Genomic DNA, 16,718 nt, shown 5'->3' with positions numbered 1-16,718 from the left:
GAACCATCAGGCTTTCCATAATGCTGGGAGCTATCCATTTAATAATGTTCCCAGATAAAAGCAGGCATGATCGTGAGGGTAACCACAGTCCCAGCTTTTGACAGTCTATCTGAAGTCTGAGCATCCTTCAAGCCAGTGACATTCTGTTCCTTGATCTAACAGATGTGGTTGTCAGTTAGAAGGCTATTACTGGTAGCAGAATTATCCTTCACTATGGATGAGATTTTAACACTTCTAACGATAAAGCAAATATCCAGGTGATGCACAGAGATAGCAGACACACAGAAGTGTGGAGTGGCCAGAATCCCTGTTGCTCAGAGGATCATGTCAAGTACTCCCAGGCAGGAAGCATTTGGTTTCTATCTCCCGCTGGGGATGATCCTCTCCCACACAGTGCCATATCCTGGTTAATCAGGGTGATAGCTAACCACCCAGGAGTGCAGAGAGGTTTGAGAGCACAGGGAGGACCACCCCTGCTGCTCAGAGAAACCAGCCTGAAATCCTGAGAACACAGGTAACCAGGATCAGCCTGGGACAGAAGACTTCTGAGTTTTGTCTGCATCCAGATAAGTTGCTGGGCCACAGAATTACATATAGAAATACCACCACAAGGAAGCTAGTCTTTCAGGAGTGCCTACCAATCTGTGTCCAAAGGTGAGGCTACCACCATTCTCAAATTTCTGGACAAAGTGGGACCTGATAAGAACCATCAGGACACAGGAATCAAGAATCAGCTGGTGACAGGATACTTTTGATTTGTATATGTAAGCCTGAGCTCACACATTATCACAGCTCTGCATACATAAACTCCTCCCAGAAAGAATGGGTGTCCCTGGTGTTCAGATAAATAGTTAGCAGGACAGTTAAACCTCAGTCAGAGACATCAAGACCAGCTAGCACCAGAGATAACCAGATGGCAAAAATCAAATTCAAGAACACTGCCAACCAACCAAGTCAACATTGCACCATGCGAACACAGTTCTCCCACAACAGCAAGTCCTGGATACCCCAACACACCAGAAAAACAAGATCTGGATTTAAAATTACATCTCATGGTGCTGATATAGGAAGTCAGAGAAGACATAAATAGTTCCCTTAAATACAAACAGGAGAACATTTGTCAACAGGTAGAAGTCCTTAAAGAGAAAACACAAAACTCTCTTAAGGAATTACAGGAAAACACACACACACACACACACACAGACACAGAAAAAAAACAGGTGAAGGAATTGAACAAAACCATACAGGATCTAATAATGGAACTAGAATCAAGAAAGAAATCACAAAGGCATACAACTCTGGAGATAGAAAACCTTGGTAAGAATTCAAGAGTCATAGATACAAGCATCAGCAACAGAATAGAAGAGTTAGATGAAGGAATCTCAGATGCTGAAGAACCATAGAAAGCATTGACTCAACCATCAAGGAAAATGCAAAATGCAGAAACCGTGTAACCCAAAACATTCAGGAAATCCAGACCACAATGAGAAGAGCAAACCTAAGGACTACAGGTATAGAGGAGCATAAAGATTTACAAATTAATTGACCAGTAAATAACTTCAACAAAATTGTAGAAGAAAACTTCCCTAACCTAAAGAGAGAGATGCCTGTGACCATTCAAGAAGCCTACAGAAATCCAAACAGACTGGACAAGAACAGATATACACTTGACAAAGAAAGACCATTAAAACCTGTAATGGAAAGGAAAACTTATCAGAATTACAGGAGACTACTCACCAGAGACCATGAAAACAAGGAGATCTTGGGCAGATCTCATACAGATCATAAGAGAATACAAATGCTAGCCCAGACTACTATACCCACCAAAACTCTTATCACCATATATGGAAAAACTAAGATATTCCATGATAAAACAAAATTTGCCCAATATCTTTCCACAAATCCAGCCCTACAAAAGGTAATATAAAATGTCAGCACAAGGAGGGAAACTACACCTTAGAAAAAGGAAGTAATAATCTTTCAACATATCCAAAAGAGGAGAAGCACTCAAACATAAAAATTACATCAAAAATAACCAGGAGCAACAATCACTTTTCCTTAATATCTCTTAACCTCAATGAACATAATTTACCAATAAAAACATAGACTAACAGACTGGACATGTAAACAGGATCCACCATTTTGCTACATAGAAATCTACCTCAGTGACAAAGACAGGCACTCCAAGCTACAGGACCACATATGTAGGGACCTTGGTCAGACCTATACAGACTGCCTGATTGTTGCTTCCATCTCTGTAAATCTCTGTAAGCCTAGCTTATTTGATCCAGTGGGCTGTGTTTTCTTGGTATTTTCAACTGCTCTAACTACTGCAGTCTTATACCCGTTCTGTGGCGCTTCCTTGGTTCTGCCTATATTTCTGCCTATGTGTCTCTGCTTTAGTTCTCATTGGTTGCTGAATGGCAGGCATCAGATTAAAATTGGGCTAGCCAGTTCCCCAGGAGTATAACAATGAGCATAGCATAGTTATGCAAGGTTCCCATTGACAAACATAACAGAGTATCATTGATAGTGTCAGGGGTTGGTTCTTGCCCATAGGATGGTTTACAATTTGTACTGGCAATTAATTGGAAATTGCCTCAGTTTCTCCTTCCTCTTTGTCTAGGCAGTGTTTCCCATTAATAAATATATCCATTTTATGTTCTGAAAACTACCTCCCTCCCAACCCTACCTGATAGTCACTACTCTATTCCCTTTCTCTCATAGGGTTCCCCCATGGGTCTACCTTGAACCTAATGCATCAAGTCTCTGCAGGATCAGGTGCATTCTCTCCTTTTGAGGCCACTCAAGGCAGCCTAGGTAGAAGAATGGCTCCAGAGACAGCCAATAGCTTCCAATCTAGTTATTGGGGGACCCACATGAAGACTGAAGTGCACATCTGCAAAATATATTATGGAGGCCTAAGTTCAACCCATGTGTGTGTGTGTGTGTGTGTGTGTGTGTGTGTGGTCTTTTGTTGGCTACTGAGTCTGTGAGAGCTCCCAAGAGGGCTGGTCCCCAGGTTTTGCCATTCTTCTCCAACATCCACTCTGCTGATTTTATAGGTGTGTGCCAAATGAGTCTGTTACTCTCAGTATCTTTTCCTAACTAAAGTGCAGTTAATTTTTCTTTAAATAAAAGTACTTTCTTTTTTTTATTCGATATATTTTTTATTTACATTTCAAATGATTTCCCCTTTTCTAGACCCCAAACCCCGAAAGTCCCATCAGCCCCCTTCCCTCCCCCTGTTCTCCCCCCCACCCCTTCCCAATTCCCTGTTCTGGTTTTGTGCTATAATGCTTGACTGAGTCTTTCCAGAACCGGGGGCCACTTCTCCGTTCTTCTTGTACCTCATTTGATGTGTGGATTATGTTTTGGTATTCCAGTTTTCTAGGTTAATATCCACTTATTAGTGAGTGCATACCATGATTCATTTTTTGAGTCTGGGTTACCTCACTTAGTATGATGTTCTCCAGCTCCATCCATTTGCATTAGAATTTCATGAATTCATTGTTTCTAATGGCTGAATAGTACTCCATTGTGTATATATACCACATTTTTTGCATCCACTCTTCTGTTGAGGGATACCTGGGTTCTTTCCAGCTTCTGGCAATTATAAATAGGGCTGCTATGAACATAGTGGAACATGTATCCTTATTACATGCTGGGGAAATCTTCTGAGTATATTCCCAGGAGTGTTATAGAATGATCTTCTGAAAGTGAGGTGCCCAGTTTTCTGAGGAACTGCCAGACTGATTTCTAGAGTGGTTGTGCTAATTTGCAACCCCACCAGGAGTGGAGGAGTGTTCCTCTTTCTCCACATCCTTGCCTACATCTGCTTCTCCTGAATTTTTAATCTTAGCCATTCTTACTGGTTTAAGGTGAAATCTCAGGGTTGTTTTGATTTGCATTTATAAAAGTGCTTTCTTCAGTACAGTTTGATCTGTCTCTTTTAGTTGAGACAGTTTTTTATTCTGTAACAGCCATGGTAGTCCTGTGACTTACACTATAGTCAAGGCTGGTCTGGGACTCACAGAGATCTACCTGCTTTGGTGTTCCAAGTGTTGGGCTTAAGGAGTGCACCACCATATCTAACTTGAATTTAATTGAATGTGATCTCTTCTACTACATACCATTGCAAAATATCAAAACTCTTAGCATTATGGAACTAGAGCTGGATTTAACTGAGGGTTACTTATTGTGGAGATGGAGTGATGGCTCAGTGAGTCAGAGGAATAGTTGCTTCATCAGGAAAGCCTGGTTTAGTTCCCAACCTCCACTATGTGGCTCAGAACCATCCATTGGGAATTGAATTCCTTTGGAGTCTTAGCCCTCCTTCTGTCTGTAGGGTTCCAGGCATGCTTGCACATTACTGACACATGTTCATGTATACACCTACATTTACAACAAAAGAAAAGATTGCTTGTTGATCTTGATTCTTGAAATTTGGTTCCTAATTGGTCTGGAATCCCATATATGCTATAACTCCAGACGCAGGGGCTCTGAATCCCTTTTTGAGGCACAGGGACCGCACACATGAGACATGAACACTCACAGAAAACTGAACAAAATGCAAATGAACTTGTAGAAAATGAATTAAGTTGGGTGTGGTAGGGCTCACTTTTGTTGTTGTTGTTTTTTGAGACAGTTTTCCTCTGTGTAGCTCTGGCTGCCCTGGAACTCAGTCTTTAGACCAGACTGGCCTGGAACTGAGAAATCTGCATGCCTCTGCCTTCCAAGTTTAGGGAATAAAGGAGTGCACCACCCCCGTCAGGCTGGAAGGGCTCACTTTTAATGCCATGAATTGTGATGGAAGGATTCTATTCTCCAGGGCATCCTGTTCTTTGTTCCCAAAGCCTGTTTAGAAAAATTAATCCAGGAGTGGTGTTACATGCCTTTATGGTCAGTATTTGGAGGCAGAGTCAAACTCTGAGTGAGTTTGAGACTATTCCAGAATATCCAGTGATATGAAGAGTGATGATGTCACCCGAAGTAAATATTCATTAGGTAGTATTAAATCAGATTGTAGGTAAAATAGTGTTAATTATTTTCTGAAAGGAATTTTTATAATTACTCTTGGCAGAACAGCTAGTACAATGACAGTTGTTTTGTTTTTCCATTACAAAGATTTATTCATCTTATTTTATTTTGGATTTTTTTTGTTTTGTTTTTGGAGACAGGGTTTCTCTGTGTAACACTGGCTGTCCTGGCAATCAATCTGTAGACCAGGCTGCCTTGAATTAAGAAATCTCTCTGCCTCTGGCTCCCAAGTGCTGGGATTGAAGGCATGTGCCACCACCTCCTGGCATTTTTTCTGATTTCTTAACATAGGGCCTTTGTACGTAGTTCTAACTCTCCTGGAAGTGCTTATGTAAACAAGACTGCCTTCCGCAAATGGAGATCCTCATCCATTTTCTTTGCAGGTAATGGGATTGAAAGGCTCTGTTATGATGCCCAGCCTTACTTCATTTTTACATGTTGTACTGGATGGGTTAGTGTGTGAACTTGACACATTCTTTCCCAGAGAAAGGAGCTTCAGTTGGGGAAATGCCTCCATGAGATTCAGCTGTGGGGTATTTTCTCAATTAGTGATCAAGGGGAGAGGGCCCCTCCTGGGTGGTACACTCATTTAATCCCTGTCATTGGGAGGCAGAGGCAGGCAGATTGCTGAGTTTTCTGAGGCCACCCAGGTTTGCAGGGTAGGTTCCAGGACTGCCAGGGCTACACAGAGAAACCCTGTCACAAACAAACAAACAAACAAACAAACAAAGAAACAAGTAGTCCATAATCATAATCTTCCTTATAAAGCCAAAGTGTCCAAGTCCTTCCCTTAATCCAGCCTTCTCTAACATTTTTTCCAGACACTGGAATTGGGTTACAGAGAAAACTAACCGAGGATGCTACTCCTTTCCAGGTTCCAGACAACGCAGCTTTGGCACAACTAAAACCCTGAAGAAACAATGTCCATTGCCGTTATAACTAGAACTAGATAGGCCAGAACCTGTTGAAATCCTAGCAACTGTAATTAAATCTCTTTGGGGCTTCCAGTAAACATTCCTTGTGGTCTCACATTTCCAAACAGCACAGAAAATAATCTTCTGCACCACCCAACTATGACCATGGGATCTAGTCCTGCCATCTCAAGGACACATGTGAAAAGAACAAATGCTTAAATGGTCTCTAAGCACTGGATGTCTACATCCCACCTTTCAGATAAAACCTTCACATGACCAAGGATTTGTGGAGCAGGACTCTTTTCCATCATACTCAAGTGAACCTCCAAGGGGTAATTGCTTAGTTAAGTGCCTAAACTGGGAGCTGACAAAGATTCAAACAAGATCAAGCCTCCTGGTGTAAGGAGGGTGGCTTTGAGAATTGATAGAAAACACCTGCTATCCAGTAAGGGCAAAGACTACACTTCAGGTTAATTTAGATGGCTCATAGGAATCCTGAGATGCCTTCATCATTAGTATCATAATCATTAGAAGGCTCAGGATCTGTGTCCACTTGGCGAAACAATCTTTTCAGTAGTCATTGATCTCCAATTCCTTTATGTGAAAAAACACAAACAGGATCTCATTCCCGTATTAAAACAGGGTTGGGGCCATTCCAAAGTATTAGTTAAAGGATATCAACATTTAACCATGGCATATGAGCTGGAAGTGTCTGGATGCCAGCGATGATCTACTGCAGACTGACCTTTAGCATCAGTTTACAAAAAATTAAAACAAATAATGCAAAAGCGAGATGTGCTTTTGGTGACCTTGGAAGATAAAACTTACCCTGTTTTGTTTTCTAAAGCTAATTTTTCTGATACATTCAACAATTCCTTGTCTCATTGGATCATGAGGAATTTCAGTTTTATGTTCAATTCCAAATTCCTTGCAAAATTTTTCAAAGGTGTTTCCAGTGTATGCAGGCCCATTATCTGTCTTGCCAACTTTAGGCAGTCCCTTAGCAGTAAAAGTCTGTAAACAATGAACAATAACCTTTCTAGAAGGTTCTCCTCTTAAAGCAGTTGCAACTAGAAATCCTGAAAAGCTGTCAATAGTCATATGTGCTAAGAGAAAAACTCATATAGCTAAGAGAAAAACTCATATATGTGCCTCCAACAAGGAAATGGAGAGAGCTTACATTAGCAGCTTGACAGAACATCTGAAAGCTCTACAACCAAATGAAACAAATACATCCAAGAGGAATACATGGCAGGGAATAAACAAATTCAAGGCCAAAATCAACAAAGTAGAAACAAAAAGAATTATACAAAGAATCAACAAAACCAAGAGTTGGTTCTTTGAGAAAATCAACAAGATAGATAAACACTTAGCAGACTAACAAGAAGGAATAGAGGAAACACGCAAATTAATAAAATTGGAATGAAAAGGGAGATATAACAACAGAAACTGCAGAAATTCCAAATATCATCAGATCCTACTACAAAAGCTTATACTCAACAAAATTGGGAAATCTGGATGAAATGGACAGTTTTGTAGACACATGCCAGCTGCCAATGTTAAAACCTGATCAGATAAACCATCAAAATAGTCCCATAACACGTGAGGAAATAGATTCAGTTATTAACAGTCTTCCCAAAACACCACCATTACCACCACAACCACCACCACCACCACCACCACCACCACCAAAAACAACAACAACAACAACAACAACAACAACAACAACAAAAACACAGGACCAGATGTGTTTGTTGGGAATTCTATCAGTTCTTCAAAGAAGACCTACTACGGATACTTTTCAAACTATTCCACAAATCAGAAACCCGAGGTATCCTTCACAATTCATTATATGAAGCCACAGTATTGCTTATACATAAACCAAACAAAGATTAAACAAGGAAAGAGAATTCCAGACCAATTTCCCTTGAGAACAGTGATCCAAAACTACTAAATAAAATTCTTGCTGACTGAATCCAAGAACACATCAAAACAGTAATTCACCAGGATCAAATAGGCTTCATCCCAGCAATGCAAGTGTGGTTCAATATATAGAAATCTTTCAATGTAATCCACTACATAAAGAAACTCGAAAAAAAATACCCCACAAGATCATTTAGTTAGATGCTGAGAAAGCATTTGACAAAATTCACTATCCCTTCATGTTAAAAGTCTTGGAATGATCAGGAATTCAAGGCCTATACCAAAACATAGTAAAAGCAATATACAGCAAACCAGAAGCCAACATCAAACTAAACAGAGGAAATTTGAAGTAATCCTACTAAAATTATGGTCGAGAAAATGTTGCCCACTCTTTCCCTATTTATTCAATATAGTACTTGAAGATCTATCTAGAGCATTTAGAGAACAAAAGGAGGTACAGTTTGTAACACTTGTCAAAATGTTACAAACTGGAAAGGAGGTAGTCAAAACATCACTATTTGCAGATGATATGATAGTATACTTATGCAACCCAATAAAACAACACTAGAGAACTCCTACAACTGAGAAACAATTTCTGCCATGTGGCTGGATGTAAAATTAACTCAATCAAATCAGTAGCCTTCCTCTACTCAAAGGATAAATAAGCTGAGAAAGAAAATAGGGTAATGACACCCTTTACCATAGTCACAAATAACATTACATATCTTGGTGTCACTCTAAGTATGCAAGTGAAAAATTTGTATGACAAGAATTTCAAGTCTCTGAAGAAAGAAATCAGAGCAGATCTCAGAATATGGAAAGATCTCTTTCATGATCATGGATTGGCAGAATTAAGGTAGTAAAAATGGCCACCTTGCCAAAAGCAAACTACAGATTCAATGCACTCCCAGTCAAAACTATATAACCAAGACATGCAGAACATATTTATACCTTAAAAACCAGACAGAAACAAAAGTAAGATGGCTACACACATTAAATTATTTAAACCAGACCAAAGGCCTGGTGTGGAAGGCATTCTCTTGGAGACATGGGATTAGGAATGTGATGAAAAATTGTGGGAGGGAGGTCTGGGAGGAAAGTAACAGCTGAACTGGGAAGTAATAAAAGTAAAATATAAAATGTAAAGAAATAAAGGATTACAAACCAAAAAATTTAAATTCATGGGTTCTATAAAATGAGGCTACACCTGGAGTAGCATCAAAGGGTGGGAGAGAATAATGGATTTGAATATTGCAAGTAGGAGGAGCCAAAGGGTGGGAGGGGCTTTGAATTCCAGGTTAGGAGAGATATATAAGGGCAGGTCTTCTAAGGAGAATTCAAAGACAGAGGACTGCGCAGGTTACAGGAAACCTCTTCATTCCTGGTGAATTGGTGAGTTGCATGAAATGTCTAAGGTTGCTATGTAAAGGGGATATCAAGTTGGGGAAAATTTGGGAGACAGTGGAGGAGGATTTTTGGTGATTTTTTTAGCCTGTATGGGTGTTTGATTGGTGAAGTATAAAATATGCCCTGTATACATGCAGAAGATGTTATTTAAATTTAGTAGATGGTTCAAGTCTATCCCATAAATGTGAACAGTGCAGAGCAGTGATTTGCCCTGATCGGGGCACTCTATGGATGAGCTTTCAAGAGACCTCAAGGGGCTCTATTCTTCATTCTAAGCACAAGATTGAATCCTGGGCTGTTGAGAAAGCCTGGATCAATAGATAGTGAGGCCTGTCTATAGGACAAAGGAAAGAACTGACAATGGGATCTCAAGTGACCTTGGGACCAATTGAGGCTCCAGATTGCCTAGATAAGGCATAGTAGTGGCATTCTGACTCAAAAGTGTGACATCTTGGATGGTGTTTGGCTGAGCAGGCCCTCCTTCATCTAAAATCTGTAACCATTTTGGATGCATGGACCACACGTTTAATCCCAGGACTCGGAAACTAATGGCAAGTGGGTTTTTGTAATTGTGAGCCCTGGCTTGCATGTATAGTGTGAATCAGGAAGTCAGGGGCATGCACATGGAACCTGCCTCAGTCTCAGAAGAGAAAGTTTGGAGAAATAAATAGGTGTTAGTGGTGGCCGGAAACGTGCATGTCCTCTTGGCAGCAGGATGAGAAGAGACGCATTTTTTGAGATTGCTCCTAGAGAGTAAGGAAAATTTTTATTTTCTCGATGGAGCCCATGTTAGGAGGAAATCCTACAGGATGGCTCAGTTCTTTGTTACACACCTTTAGTCTTAGCCCTGCTTGGGAAGTAACAGTTAGCCTGATCCTTCTGAATTCTGTTTCAGCCTTGTGTTCTGTTTGACTCACATACAGCATATTTCATTTAGCGAAACTCAGTCACAAAAGAAAAGAGTACAAAAAAAGTCTGTGATCTGGCCATATTTCCGTTAGATATTAAGTTGTGGCTACAGACTGGATGTTACAACAGGGTGTGTATAGCTGCTGGATTCTAGAGGATGAAAGGAGGAGCCTGTGGGAGGGTTCTTGATAGGGAGATTCAATTAAGGCTAAGTCCTTGGTATAGCACTTCAATATCAGGGGATCTGGCTTAGGTGTATGTGCCTTCTGACATCCAGAGTAATTAGATCAACAATGCTCTTGTTTAGAATACGGGAGTGGAAAGGGTCCATGGAAATGGGACATGTTCCATTGCCCTTGATTCTTTATTTTGTCACAGGGTGTCATACTGCAAGGAGGAGAAACTGGGATCATGTTTTTCCAATTATGATAATATTCCTTTGTTTAAAAAATATTTAATCTTTTTTACAATCCAGATTTTATCCCCCTTCTGGTCCTCCCACGGAAAGTTCCACATCCTGTAAGTCTAGTTTCCTTCTCAGGGAGAATGTCTTCAACCCACCCCCTACCTATAAGAACTCCCTGCCCACTTCGGGCCTCCAGTCTTTTTAGGGATAGGTTCATCTTTTCTGAGGGAGTACAGTCCCACAGTTTTCTGCTGAGTATGTGTTGGGGGCCTCATATCAGCTGGTGTACGCTTAATTGGTGGTTGTCTAGTTTCTGAGAGATCTTGGGGGGTCCAGGTTAGTTGAGACTGCTGCTTTCTTTCTTCTATCTCTTGTATTCTCCTGGTAATGATTAATTATCCCAGATCTCATTCCTTGGTTTTCAATTTCCAGGGTTGCCTATATTTGTCTTTGTTATATCTACTTCCAATTCTAGGTCTTGGACTGCATTAATAAAAACTTTCACTTTTTTGATTGTATCTTCCTGTATTGATTATGGGATTTATGTGTTTCCTCTCTAAGTGCTTCTACCTGTTCACTTGCGTTTTCTTATATTTCTTTATGTGAGTTATTCATATCTCTTTAAAAGGATTCTATTATCATTAAGATAAGATTTTAGGTCATCTTCCTGACTTTCAAGTGCATTTGTCTATCCAGGGCTTGCTGTGGTGGGAGAAGTAGTATCTGATAATCCCAAAGTTTACTGGCTTCTGTTTCTCATGGTCTTTTTCTTGCCTCTTGTCATATGGTTATAGGGAGTTTTTTTTCTGGTTGGGGTGTTTCTGTTTGGGAGTTGTCTTTTTTGTCCCTAGGTTGACTCAAGTCTCATGGTAGGCCAGTTTCCTTGGATGTGGCAAACCTCCTGTGGGATCTTCTGACTGTGGAACCTTCAGAGGGGCATGTACACTGGTGACTTGTTGCCGTGGTGGCCGTGTGTCTTCAGGGAGGCCTTCTTGAAGACCTTTGAATTGTGGGTTCTTTAGAGAGGCAGAGAAGCTGGAGATATGTTGCCCTGGCTGTGACACATCTACTGGGATGCCTTCATACTGTTTACTCTTGAGAGGATTTGTCAAGCTGTTGCCCTATGTTTAGCTGTTAACCAGGAAGCATAGGTACTGTAGGTTTTGTTTCCCTGCATGCAAAAGAATTCCCGACAGGCTTTCAGACTGTCGATTCAGTTTCTCTGCATGCTGCAGTGCCCCTGGGAGGTCTTCAGACTTTGGTGTCAGTTGTCCATTTACAGTTGTCCATTCTGTTTGCAGAATTCCTGGGTTTGTGATTTGACTTTTGTGTCAGTTGCCCTGCATGCCACAGAAATCCTGTGAAGCCTTCAGGCTTTTATTTTCATGGGCAGAGGCAGACTAGCTAGTAGTCTGTCCCAACAAAATTTCACAGCCAGAAGTGTAGGATATGGAAAATTTAAACATTGGAAATGAACATTCAATTGCCAGCTTACCTGGACTGGCAACCTCTTGTTAATACTGGAGCCAAGTGCATATTTATTTCAATACTGAGAATACTTGTAAGATTTGGAAACACAGGCAGTTGTTCAGAAAGAATGAAGCTCATGTCTGATTCCTGCTCTGTAACAGTCCAAACCAAATACTGAGTAGGCAGGATGGGTAAATCAGTGCTCTCTGTACGTTTTTTGACGTGTTTTCTTTTACTAGATTCTCCAGAACATATTCCAATAGGTTCAGAACACACATAGGGCTGAAGGTCCCTCCTTGTATCCAAAATTCCAAATGCCTTCAAGTGCACCCATAGAAACCAGACCCCAAAGGCTTCAAGAGACTGCAAGGAACTTACCCTTTCAAGTTCATTACAGTCCCATATTGACCCCAACAAATCCAATGCAATCAAGTCTTTCAGTCCCTGAAAGGGACCTACATCAGCAAGAGTTCCAAGGACCATCAAGAAAATCAGGTATCCAAATGCAACTAGATCCTGTACTGGGCCCAGGTTTACCTACTTTGAAAAAACCCTCAGGGCGTCTAAGTTATCAAATACATAATTGAAATCTTGTTTCCATGTTCTCATAGGATCTGTGGTACTGTCAGAGAAATATGGTGACCATCAATCTGGCCCTGTGACTTCAAGAAAGGTGCGGAAGGAACGCATTGTGTACTCCAAAAAACAAAAGCACCTGCTGCAAGAACATTTTGATAAGTGTCAGTACCCAAACCAGGATCAATGTGTGAAGCTGGCAGAGTTAGTTGGTGTGACAGCGAGGGACATCAAGGTCTGCCCCTCTCTTTTCCCTCAATCCAACAGCAAAAATCTACACTTTCCCATCAGAAACTTTAATTTTGTTCTTAAATGCTTAGGGCAGTGATGACAGTTTTAGGTGGTTGATATTTATGAATCAAATGTTGGGACTCAAATTTTTATCAGCCTGGTAGCAATATAGAATAGCATTGTTTCCATTCAGGGTCTCAGAAATATAATCACCAGAGCTCCTGCTAAAATACAGGACACACTGGCTCAATCTCCCCAGTCTTATGTTGTCTGGTCATACACAATCTACTTTATTATAATATCTTAGCCATCTTGAGTTTCCTGCTTCTTTGTTTCTGACATGTGAATCATTGCTATACAAACACCTTTTATCCAAAATCTTCACCTTGTGGTCCTGTTAGGGGACAACTGGCATTCTTCTGATATCTTCTTTCTTTTCCAGATCTGGTTTAAGAACAGCCGAGCTAAGTACAAGCGGATGGCTCTCCAGAATATTACAGAAGCTTTGCCAGAGACCAATGGAAGTTCAAAACCAGTTTTTGAATCAACCCACTTTCCTGGTTCCATACCTCTTGTTGCTGCTGAGAATGGAGAGCCCATGTGTTCAGGCACATTTAGTGAGGTTTCCATTCCCAAACTCAACTGCATCCAGGAATCTTCTCTGCATCATTATCAGGCCAGTGATGCAGACAGGTGTAGTCAGCAGGAAGATCTGCTTGTTGGCCATGCTCCCAATATAGATTGGGATTCTGGTCAATCAGCAGCAGTTGAAGCCCAGACTGATCTAGCAGTGACTGAATCTACAGATGTCCTAGAAGCTGCCACCCATTGCCCAGAGGAGGCTCAAGGTTCAGGTCCATCTGCAGAGGAACTCTGGCAAAGAATCCTTGACGACTTTGACATACCCGAGGACTGGCTTACTCCAGTGACTGAATCTACAGATGTCCTAGAAGCTGCCACCCATTGCTCAGAGGAGGCTCGAGGTTCAGGTCCATCTGCAGAGGAACTCTGGCAAAGAATCCTTGACGACTTTGACAAATCCGAGGACTGGCTTACTCTGGATTACACCCCAAATCCAACTTACTTCTCTCAGCTCCTTGACCATTCCAGACATTTATAGTCATGAAGAAGTGTGTTATGTACACCCTTCATCTCAGTATTTGTGGGAATTAACCAGGCCTTTCTGTAGACGTTGTGTACCACTGTGGTTTATATAGAGGGGTTGTTTCAAAGCAACTGTAAATATTCATTCTTCATTGTTACATTATGTTCTCATGAAATAAAAGGAGAAATAGTTCCTGAAAATTATTTTATTACATATATTATCCATTTACATTCCAGTCACTACTGCATATGTCCCACTGACCTATAGTTCTTCACCCAACACATTAGGTAAAGTTTTCCCCTAATATTTTTTAACGTTTTTTACCTTTATTACGATAGTATCACATACTATAATAGAATAGGAGATTAACTAATTCAGAAAGAAATAAATCAGGATAAAGTGTCCTTGCCATTTTTGTTTACATTAAGGATTCAGAAAGTGGAACAAATTAAGACGACTAGGTAAACACCTAAAACCATGCCAACTTAGCTAAAGTTACATAATATTAGGATTCAAACCCTAATTTAGATATTACCAAATTATTCTCTAAGTAAATAAGAGACCCAAAACGTTATTGAGTATAACAACTTACACATGAAATATACAGCACTTTGTTTTCTCAGAAAGCAATAGGGCAGCTCTTAGGCATTTTCTTTGTACAGTGACTAGAAAATGTTAATATGACTAGGCACCTCAGCTTTACCAGTAAGCTTATCAGATATAGCATATAGCAGTTTAATAGAGAGGTAACACTTTAGGTTTCAGAAGGCAGCAATAATTCTATTTTGGCTTTTATACTAAATGCTTATTATATTTAAGGTGACAATTGAAGCATATGATGTGAAGGTCATTAAGATTTAATGACAATCATTACAGTGTCTTGCAATGTACACACAACTGTATAATGCTTCTGTGGAATGAAAACAGTGTTGATTAATTGGATTTTACATACCCACACAGAGAAAACTTAAAAAATAACTATCAAAGGCAATGTACTATGCTGATGTACTAAATTCAAAGTATGCCACAGAACTGAAACACATGACTAACACCGTGCTTTGTTCTAGGAGAAAGCTGACCAGTTCTCAGGGAAAGCTAAGCCTACACCATTTATCCTAATAACCATGGCTTATATAAACACATCAGGTTCCCAGTAAAGAACCAAATCTAGGAATGTAAGTAAAACTTTGAGTGTTTTACATCTCTAGAACCTGGCTAAGGCTACACATCTATCTTCAAATCAGAAGCTGATATGAAATAGAGTGAGGTTCCCAGCGATGATAGAAAATAGAAAGGCTTCCAAGCACCATATTCCCTCAGGTTCCAGGAAAGCATCATGTGAGAAATAGAGAAGTAGGCAAAGAGGAAAGCTGGAAACATTGAGCTGTGATGTGATTCACTGTACAAGGCATTTAAAGTTCAGGACTGGAATGAACCATCATGCTTTTCATAATGCTGGGAGCTATCCGTTTAATAATGTTCCCAGATAAAAGCAGGCATGATCGTGAGGGTAACCACAGTCCCAGCTTTTGACAGTCTATCTGCAGTCTGAGCATCCTTCAAGCCACTGACATTCTGTCCCTTGATCTCACAGATGTGGTTGTCAGTTAGAAGGCTATTACTGGTAGCAGAATTATCCTTCACGATGGATGAGATTTTAACACTTCTAACGATAAAGCAAATATCCAGGTGATGCACAGAGATAGCAGACACACAGAAGTGTGGAGAAACCAGAGAGCACAGCTAGGAGAATCCCTGTTGCTCAGAGGATCATGTCAAGTACTCCCAGGCAGGAAGCGTTTGGTTTCTATCTCCAGCTGGGGACGATCCTCTCCCACAGAGTGCCATATCCTGGTTAATCAGGGAGATAGCTAACCACGCAGGAGTGCAGAGAGGTTTGAGAGCACAGGGAGGACCACCCCTGCTGCTCAGAGGAACCAGCCCAAAATCCTGAGAACACAGGTACCCAGGATCAGCCTGGGACAGAAGACTTCTGATTTTTGTCTGCATCCAGATAAGATGCTGGGCCACAGAATTACATATAGAAATACCACCACAAGGAAGCTAGTCTTTCAGGAGTGCCTACCAATCTGTGTCCAAAGGTGAGGCCACCACCATTCTCAAATTTCTGGACAAAGTGGGACCTGCTAAGAACCATCAGGACACAGGAATCAAGAATCAGCTGGTGACAGGATACTTTTGATTTCTTTATGTACACCTGAGCTCACACATTATCCCAGCTCTGCATACATAAACTCCTCTTAGAGAGAATGGGTCTCCCTGGAGTTCAGATACATAGGCTAGCAGGACAGTTAAACCACAGTCAGAGACATCAAGACCAGCTAGCACCAGAGATAACCAGATGGCAAAAATCAAATGCAAGAACACTGGCAACAAACCAAGTCAACATGGAACCATGCGAACCCAGTTCTCCCACAACAGCAAGTCCTGGATACCCCAACACACCAGAAAAACAAGATCTGGATTTAAAATTACATCTCATGATGCTGATATAGGACGTCAGAGAGGACATAAATAGTTCCCTTAAATACAAACAGGAGAACATTTGTCAACAGGTAGAAGCCCTTAAAGAGAAAACACAAAACTTTCTTAAGGAATTACAGGAAAACACACACACACACACACACACACACACACACACACACACACAACCCAAAGAAACAAAAAAAACAGGTGAAGGAATTGAACAAAACCATACAGGATCTAATATTGGAAC

The 16,718-nt window shown here is 40.7% G+C and overlaps 1 protein-coding gene across 1 annotated transcript; it reads left to right on the top strand.

The window, feature by feature from the left end:
• Window positions 1-12,356: 12,356 nt before the first annotated feature.
• On the top strand, window positions 12,357-13,768 carry LOC127683459 (homeobox protein DLX-4-like; the record flags this gene model as incomplete). The annotated part of the gene is made up of 3 exons (XM_052180718.1): window positions 12,357-12,564; window positions 12,681-12,880; window positions 13,319-13,768. Coding segments are annotated over 3 exons (858 nt in total), but the record flags the coding sequence as incomplete, so codon positions are not given.
• Window positions 13,769-16,718: the final 2,950 nt, after the last annotated feature.

This window comes from Apodemus sylvaticus, chromosome 1, assembly GCF_947179515.1.
Source record: "Apodemus sylvaticus chromosome 1, mApoSyl1.1, whole genome shotgun sequence".
Classification (NCBI taxonomy): Eukaryota; Metazoa; Chordata; class Mammalia; order Rodentia; family Muridae; genus Apodemus; species Apodemus sylvaticus.
This window is presented reverse-complemented; position numbering and strand designations above follow the sequence as displayed.